The 8713-nt window shown below is 36.4% G+C and overlaps 1 protein-coding gene across 2 annotated transcripts; it reads right to left on the bottom strand.

Moving 5' to 3' along the window:
* Positions 1-102: 102 nt before the first annotated feature.
* Positions 103-8639, bottom strand: LOC112576446 (HEAT repeat-containing protein 3-like). 2 transcript variants are annotated; one of them, XM_025258861.1, is made up of 17 exons: positions 8419-8639; positions 7237-7409; positions 6701-6788; positions 6138-6235; positions 5376-5485; positions 4838-4981; positions 4299-4432; positions 4139-4186; positions 3677-3773; positions 3136-3230; positions 2785-2847; positions 2041-2123; positions 1679-1818; positions 1219-1484; positions 894-1067; positions 549-660; positions 103-507 (listed from the first exon to the last, which is right to left on the bottom strand). In XM_025258861.1, the coding sequence occupies exons 1-16, from the start codon at positions 8551-8553 to the stop codon at positions 553-555; spliced, it is 1956 nt and encodes a 651-aa protein (XP_025114646.1). In that variant the 5' UTR covers positions 8554-8639; the 3' UTR covers positions 103-507; positions 549-552. The 2 variants fall into 2 exon arrangements, with proteins under 2 accessions (XP_025114646.1, XP_025114644.1); XM_025258859.1 differs by having other exon boundaries at positions 103-660; positions 8419-8638.
* Between the last annotated feature and the right edge of the window lie 74 nt (positions 8640-8713).

Raw genomic sequence — 8713 nt, forward strand, 5'->3', positions numbered from 1 at the left:
AAGCTCACAGATTTGTGAGGCCAGTCCCACACTGCTTTGCACAGAAACCAAGCATTCACACATACTGTGCACATGACAAAAATTATTTGCACCTGCATTCAATGCATTCTTTAAAGAAATTTATTTACAGCAAGTGACCATCAACTATCCCAGCAAATGACAACAATGGTTGCACAAGCCATGAAGGAAGCCAGAGGACCATATCACCTGTGCAGCATAGTGACTGCACTGTATAAGCAGTTAAGAGGTTAACCCTGAAATAAGCTTTACCTGCAGCTGAAACCTGCTATGCAGGAAGGCAGAGAAACAAACCAAAGAAACGAAAGTAATATGAAATCACATCATTTGTTTCATCTAGACCTGTTTCACATTCAAGAACTGATCTCAGGTCATTGAATAATGTTATAAACCTGAACCCTTGTTTCACCTTAACATATTTAAAACACACTAAAATCCATCTTTCACTTGTCCATAAAAAAGCCTTTAAATTACTGCTAAAATTGAAATTTACTTTTGCTGAAATCCAAACTGTGTGCCTTCGACAAAATCTGTTCATGACTTAGACATAAGTTCTTTATATTTGATGAAGCGGATGAGGTTTGTTTTGGCTGCACTAACAGTCACAAAGTCCTCTCCCAAAGATCTCCTTTGACCCTGCAACTGAAATTGGAAAGAATAAATTTAATTCTAGGCCAATCATAACCTTTGTTCAACCCTTGAAATTAAAAGCAAAAGTTTTTTTTAATCAACATTATAGCTGTACCTTTATGGTTAGAAGCAAGCATTGTTTTGTCAGAAAGCAAATATTTGCTTCATGCATTTATTGCTATAAGCTCCTTATTCCAGCAATGATTTCAAAACTGCTGGAAAAACCAAGAAATTAGAAAACTCACCTTTGCCTTCAGCAGAGGCAAAATAGCTTGCAGTCTCTCAGTTAACCTGAGTTGCTGTGCAATGGGGTCTGTTGCATCATCAGCAAAAAGGTCAAAGAGAGAGTCTAGAGCTTCTGCTACAACGACGACATCAGCACTCTGCCCAGCCACACTCATCAGAAAGCCCCCAACTTCCTGCAGAAGTGACAACATTGATACTGTGATAAAATAAAACAGGCTCAGCTATATCAAATAAAAAAGACCTAAAATTTTTATCATAAAAGCCCAGTAAAAGCTGGTATCACTTTGTGTTAACACACTACATCAGTGTATACTTAACACTCACCTGCACCACAGTATGCTGAGGATCTATTTTCGCTAGCATTCCAGCAACAGTGGCCACTGTTCGAACAATGTGCACCTGTGTCCTACTGCTGGCTCCCTCTACCATCTTGACTAGAAAATGCAAATCTCCTGCAGTGATTGTAGAGAATTTAGGTGATCCTAACTGCCCTAACTTCTGGATCACAGCTCGCATGGCACTAGCCACTGCTTCAAGCAAATCAGGATCCTGCTGAGAAAGGGACTCGGTTCCCTCTGGTGCTTGGACATCTGTAACATAAGTTTAAGTGGTTTAACCTCTCACCAAGGATCACAAAAGATGTTTACTTTGCACACAGTGTTTAGGATCTACTAATAATTATTAAGACATAAAAACTGCCACAATGGAATAATTTAAATTCAATAAAAATCCAAGTATAATTTGTCACTTTTAAATTTTATGTCCTATTAGCCAGCTTTCTCACCTCTGTCAGCAGCGATCACTTGCTGTGCAAGGGCATCCCACAACCCATGCAGCACTTCCATGCCACCAAGAGCTTCGGTTGCCATGGAATCAACAAGGTTGTTTAGACAAAGCAATGCATGGATACGAAGCCGTATCAGTCTATACATTCAGGACAAAGAAAACAAAAAAATTTCCTTGAACAACGGAACAGAAATAAAACGTCTTACTCCAACACATTTCATCACAAAACCCACTTGAATAACTGTCTAAACAGTAAAGTCCAAGTATTGAAAGACACGTGTCTGCAGTACCCACCATTTATCTGTAAATGCTCCAAGTAACATAAGAAATCCATTGCATAACAAATGATATACAGCCCACCTTTTGAAAATCTGTCTTCCCCAGCTGAATGCTTTTAACTGGTGTAACAATTCATCTGGAAGAGGGCATGACAACTGCACCACCTGTGTAAAAATGTTAAAACTAAGCATCATAATCTAAGAACCAAATATGCTATAAAAATGTTATCAATCCATACAATGCCAGTCCACTTACTAACCCTTTCTCTCATCTTTCACTCTATCATTTCTGTTTGATACTCAATTCCTCTTAGTGACTTCTTTTTGTTCTTTTGAACTTGTCATCAGTTTGTCTCAAGTGCAGAAAGCATACTCTTTCAAGAGCATGATCACTCATTATATAAATCATGTGTTCATTATTATCAAACATGACAGTAAGTGACAAAACAGTAATACTGATCATTACAAGCATCAATAAAATTTTAGTGAACAATTGAAAAGGAAGAAAACTGCTATCATTTTATTTTGTCCCAGTTATCTGTGCACAGGACAACTATGTTCTCTATGAGTAATACTCCTGCAGCATGATACATTTAGGACTACAGCATAGTACCCATGATTGAGATCAAAGGCAAAGGTCCCACGTTGATCAATGAAGTTATAAGCTTAAGTGGCTCATTAGACCCGAGAAAGCCTCCAACCTGCTTCACAGCTGAGCACATATCTGTACCTACTTTTTAATTCAAGAAGTTTGTCCCCATGACGGTGTACAATATGTTGCCTAAAACTAAACCGTGCATCTGCATTTTTGAAAGCATACACTTACCTTTCCAATGATATTACTGCTGGCAAGTACAGCGTGAACTTCACTTGTAGTGCAGACTGGGGTCTGAAAATTAAATAAAATCTTGGCACTGACTTTTCCCTTATGAATCTTACTGAAGTTCACAAGATTGCAACTTTGATTTTTTATTTTAGTCATCATGTCACAATCTCATGGAAATGTTATCTCCAAAATTAAGACCATCATGTATTAAAAAATACACAGTAATTAATACATAAATATTAATTATATAATAATAAAGAAAAACCTCCGAAGACCATGGTGGGTAAAACTTTATAAAAATGCACATCACCAACAAATTAGCACACACAAACACCAGTCTGTGACACTCACTGAGCTACTGCCTGCAACATCTTCCATGTCAACATCATTGACCAACTCATCAGAGGATCTTGAATCACTACTGTCCATGTCCTCCCAGTCTTCATCTGCCAAAACAAAGCCAAGTGTTCAGAGCTCAGGCATACAAGGTGCCTGTAATCGCTGGTTTGATATCTGTATGATGCAAATTACTCCCCCAAGTTAATGAAGTTGTTGAATGGGTACCTGACCCTTAGAGTGATAAGGAAGGAACACACACACGCACAAAGAGTTAGCTCTTGAGACCAGGGTGTTTCTAACAGTTCTTGCTCTTCCCCTGAATAACTAAAGTTGTTATAGGACCCAATCAAGAACAGAACTTATGACTGTATGTATACACATCTAAACTTCACCTGCATTTTGTTGTCAGACTTTGCATGATACAAACAAAACACCACTTAATAAAGTACCTTTTACACTGACAAATAAATATGTTTCCAATGCAGCAAAGAAAACATATTTCTTATGAAAATCAAAATGTATCAGCACACAGATTTCCTAAATATTTCCTGACCTTGTAAACAGCACATGTTGGTTACCAAGACAAGACATAGCTTCTGGGCATCTATGGCATTACTGATTTCCATCTGATTCTTGCTCCACATTGTAGTCTACAAAACAATGAGCAGACATATGGGAATTATAGAGAATTAAGTCTTTCATTCTCATAAATTTACTTTGCAGTATACTTTTACAAAACTTCTGCCTTCAAAACTGAAATTTTAAAGTACACATGATCGAACTAAAATGTTTACCTAAGTCAAGACATTAGATTGTGCATACTGTTATTGTTCATCTTCATGGTGGTAAAACATCTTAAGTGCTCCCCTATATCTCAGATTCATGATCAGTCCCCACACACATGCACTCACAAACACTGCTCAGCATCAATTAGAACACACCACATAGAGAGAGAGGGAGAGAGAGAAACACTGCCTGATAAAAACAGCAATATTTTCACACGATTATCACCCACCTCTTCCACATTGTCTTTATGACCCTCACTTGTCTCAGGAATTTCATTCTATGACAAGAAAATGCAAAAGTGGAGGTCAAAATTGCAATTGTGAGAAGGAAAATTAAACCACACTCTCTCTCTCTCTCACACACACACTTTCTAACTCACTCACACCCACCTCTTGGGTCATTTTCAGTGTGGCACTGATTAGACTGGCCAAATCACTGTTCAGAATTTCTGCCATTGCTGTGACCATGGAAACTAGACCTGGTCCTGTCATAATGTCCTCCCCCATGACATTGGTCAATATACCTAGCAAGCAAAAGAAAAACAAATAACCAAACATTTAAAACATCACTGGGAAGGGATGCCCAGAACCGGATCCAATGGCATGATGGCCCTATGTTCCACTGGGGGCGTAAAGGAACATGAAGAAACATTTAAAGAAGACATCTTTGATTCGTGCATTTGGCAAGGGAAATTAATTTTTATCAACAAACATAAGACAAACACAAGAAATGGCTCTTTAAAAACAAGAAAACAGCTATACACAGAAGACAAAATCACCTGCATAAGAGGCATGAAAGCTACTGAAGATAGCCAGTTTAGCAGTACACCAATCACATAATATAAAACATTCTATGCTGGAGATAGACAAAAGGATAAAGGGCTTGTATGTGTACATGGATCTAAAAAAAAAATATCGGCAAAACGTACCAAGAATGGCAGCCTGAAAGAGCCTTGACAAGCTCGTGTCTTCTGTCCTTTGTGCCAAGGACTGCAAACTGGATAATATCTCATCTCTTCGACAAAAGGCAATGGATTCTTTGTTGTCATCAGTAATGCTGTACAAGCACTGAGCTATAGGTAGAAAGATCCGGCAAAAAATAACATTTAACAAAATTTATTGTGATTTAATCGAACACAGAAAAAAAAAAATGAAGGAGAAGTAGGGTGTAGGGATAAGGTTGGAGAGTGTGAGTGTGTATGCACAAGAGAGAAAAAAAGATTAAGACACGCATGCAGTTAACACCCTCAACAATTTTTTTTTAAAGGAAAGTATAAAACATACTGTTCATTATTATGCTCACTAATAATAAATAGAACAAATTTTCAGTTTATATACCACGTATTTTAAGTGTTTGAACAGAAAATTTCTTTCTTTCGTTTTAGGCAACTTTAGAGATAGCAGCAGATCACCAATGAATGTTATGCATTGAAACTGCACTTTTAGAAATATTTTGTTAAGACTCACCAACTGCAGTAGCTAATGAAAAGCCATAGACTGAGTGCTGCAGGCATGGCAACAGAACTGGCAGCAGCTGCTCTCTATTAAAGGCATGAACTGCAGTATCACTTGCTTCACTGAAACATATTCCACAGAGATCATGTTTGTCCCAATTTCCTAATCTTCCTTGGATTATTCTAGAAAATGTCAACAGAGAGAAACCTGTGTCAATAAATACAACACAATCTGAAGACTGTAAGTATTCATGAAAAGTAAGTAAGCATACATTCAGAAAAAAATCCATTAACTAATAAACAAAACTGAGTTCTCTTCACAAAACCACTGATATGTTCATACTAATGCAGGTCACAGAATAGCTAAAAAGAGTTTTGCAGTCACTTAGTGACCAACAGATGGACAGCTACTCTTAAAAACGCTGAGCTGATAATGCAGTAGCATTTCCTTTTTGCAATTATTTATTGTTTCACCTATTTAGCTGATTGTCATCAAATAAACCACAAAACAATAATGCATAATAAATGTGACTCCTAATGATGCTACTTATGTTTCTGACAAAAGCTACTATAACTTTATTGTCTAATATGAGAAAGTTATGAACATATTTTGTTGTTGCACATTTACAAGAGAAACAAGGAAAATGCATACTATTCCAAAAAAGATGTATTCATACACTGAATATATAATTTTTAACATTGAAACTTTTCGTCAAACATTCACTGTATAAACATTCTTTGATTATGTGGCATTTTAACACGCTTATATAATTACCATAGATTCCACAAGACATGGATAGCCTCAGTGAAGATACTTAATTTGGTGTCCATATGCTTGAGCTTGATGTTTTCTGGTTGCCATCCAGGCTCAAACTGAGGGGTTGGGGGGGGGGGAATTAAAATAAAATATTTGAAGATTTCACAATTATGTACATTTCTATTATTACTATGAACAATTCCAGGAAACTTCTAGATGGTAACATGCAAAATCAGATTGCCAAACAATTAAAAAGGGCTTTCATCTAAGGTAAAATCCTAAACGCTTTTTTTTTAAAAAAAAAAAGCTAATTTCTTCACTATATCCACGCTTTTTTCCATATTACATGACAAAAGACCAACTTTATTAATCTCCATATTATTAGTATACTAGGGAAAAATAGACATAGGTTATACTCCTCCCTAGTGTGCTGCCAATACCCTAATAGTAAAAAGATCTTTACAAACATCTTTTTCATCAGAAGAATTTTAAAACCTCATTTGTATGCCACAGGCATTTTCTGAAAGCACAGCAAACACATTATGGACATGACATAAAAATGAAAAAATAGTAAAACACACCTGTTTGAGGAGTGCAATTAATGGTGTTATTACATCTTTCATCACCATCTCCTGGCAAACTTCTTCACCTCCATCAACTGTCATGTTTCTGTAGTAGTAATAATAATAATAACAACTGAATATGTTAAGTGCATTTTCCTGTGGATAGGCCAGCTAAATGTGTTGTGCACTTAAGACCATAAACCAACAGTTAATCAAACAACAAAGTAACACAAGCATCAGCAACTAGATGACATCATGGTGAACATGAACAAAAAAAATGGAAGAAGCTGACAAATATAAATCAGATTATAATACCAATTTAAACAAGTAAAAAATCAGTTGTTTAAGTAATCATACTGAATAAAAGCTTTTAGAGATTTATAAATATTATTAATAATAATAAGTATATTAGATAATAGAAAGACTGCAGTTGAAAATTTTATGCAAAATTGTGCAAGATGAAGTAAATAACAAATAATGCCTTAGCAAAGCACATCCAGTATTTACAGATGTTGTTTAATCTAAGATCCATAAATATCAACTAAATGGTCTACCTGAGTGCACCAAGTGCCCTATGCTTAACACTTGGGGAAGGATCAAGAACAAGAGGTGCCAAGATTCGAACAACGTTGGCTTTCATTAAAATTGGGATGGCTCCAGGCTGGGCCACCAAGGCTGCTAGTGTTGCACATCCACATTCTCTTGTCTCTTCTTCTGGGCTTTGCAGCTGAGGGAAAAAAAACAAAAGCTGGTTATCTTACTGTAGCCAAAGAAAAAAGTTTTGTAATAATTTTTTTTCTGCTAGTGATAAAGAAATTTAACTATACTGATCACGTCACAAATATAAGTGTATTATTTCTAAGTTTAGTTTTAGAAATCTTAAATTTCAATTTGTTGAAGGATATAATAATCAAGACCAGGGTTTCCCATCACATAGAAACGTGTATAAAGCATGTATGACATTGTTTCATCACACAAAGCAGATCTGCCTGGGAAAGGGGGTGGTTGGGGGGGTTGAACGTGTAAATGATTTTGCATCAAAGACAGGGAAAAGAGCAGATGTCAAAAAACATTAAAGGGGTTGGTTATAGGGCTAATCAAGTGTCATTTGATAATAAACTGTAACATGAAATTTAATATTTCTCCATTCAACAAAAGATTTGACACCAACGATAAAAGTTATGATAATATTAACAAATGTTTATTGCTCAATACCTTTTAGCTAACACTGATCGACAAAGGCACTAACAGGAAAAGGAAGGGTTTTAAACAGTTTTAATTGGGGATTCGGAAACTAGCAATTTCAACTGAGGATCTGGAAATCCAATGGTAGTTTTACTGATGGTCTAAGCCCTCTTTAGTCTTTATGAGTGGTCCTTATGCAACCAGTGATGCACTTGACAGAATTCTCACCGAATTTCTTAATATACAATTTCAAAAAAGTTGGTCCAAGAGAACTCCTGTTTCTCGTGCCATAGAAACTAATGTGAGACGTGTCATATTTGGGTCGTTCTATTAACAAGTGTAGAGAAGTCAACAGTTAGTATCGGCCAACAGAGCTGGCTGACGTTGATTCTGCTATACTCTACATCTATTTCTTACTTCTTGTTGTTGTTCCTTATCAGCCCCAGTGGCGAATAGGGCCGTAGTCTATTTCCTTATCATAATGTTATTTTTCAAGCTGGTTTTTTTTTTTATGAAAGCTCATCTTAGGGTGAAAGCATGGCCATAGTTACCTGAGATAGGACATCGGCTACAAGTGCTGGTGATCTTGCATCTAAACACTCGGCTAAATTATCGTCTCTTATTTCAAGGAGTCCTGTAGGCTGGTTTTTTACAGCACGAAATCTTTTTTCCTTTTTCTTGCCCATCTCTTGTGATGCTTTTCACACCGATACCTAAAACACATGGCAGTGCGTGGTCGTCGCCATATTTGTATTGTAAATACGACATACACAAAGCTATGCTCAATTTGATTAAGTTTCGAAAATTCAAAGCGACTTTTATTGATTAAACTTAGCATATGTTTAA

The sequence above is a fragment of the Pomacea canaliculata genome, linkage group LG12, assembly GCF_003073045.1.
Source record: "Pomacea canaliculata isolate SZHN2017 linkage group LG12, ASM307304v1, whole genome shotgun sequence".
Taxonomy (NCBI): Eukaryota; Metazoa; Mollusca; class Gastropoda; order Architaenioglossa; family Ampullariidae; genus Pomacea; species Pomacea canaliculata.

Excerpts from the sequence above, each read along its gene's own strand:
- LOC112576446 (XM_025258861.1), bottom strand. The coding sequence starts at position 8,553 with ATGGGCAAGAAAAAGGAAAAAAGATTTCGTGCTGTAAAAAACCAGCCT. Across the intron at positions 4,982-5,375 it reads TTCATTAGCTACTGCAGTTG|CTCAGTGCTTGTACAGCATT; the intron begins GTGAGTCTTAAC and ends TTCTACCTATAG. Across the intron at positions 1,068-1,218 it reads CTCAGCATACTGTGGTGCAG|GAAGTTGGGGGCTTTCTGAT; the intron begins GTGAGTGTTAAG and ends TCACTTCTGCAG.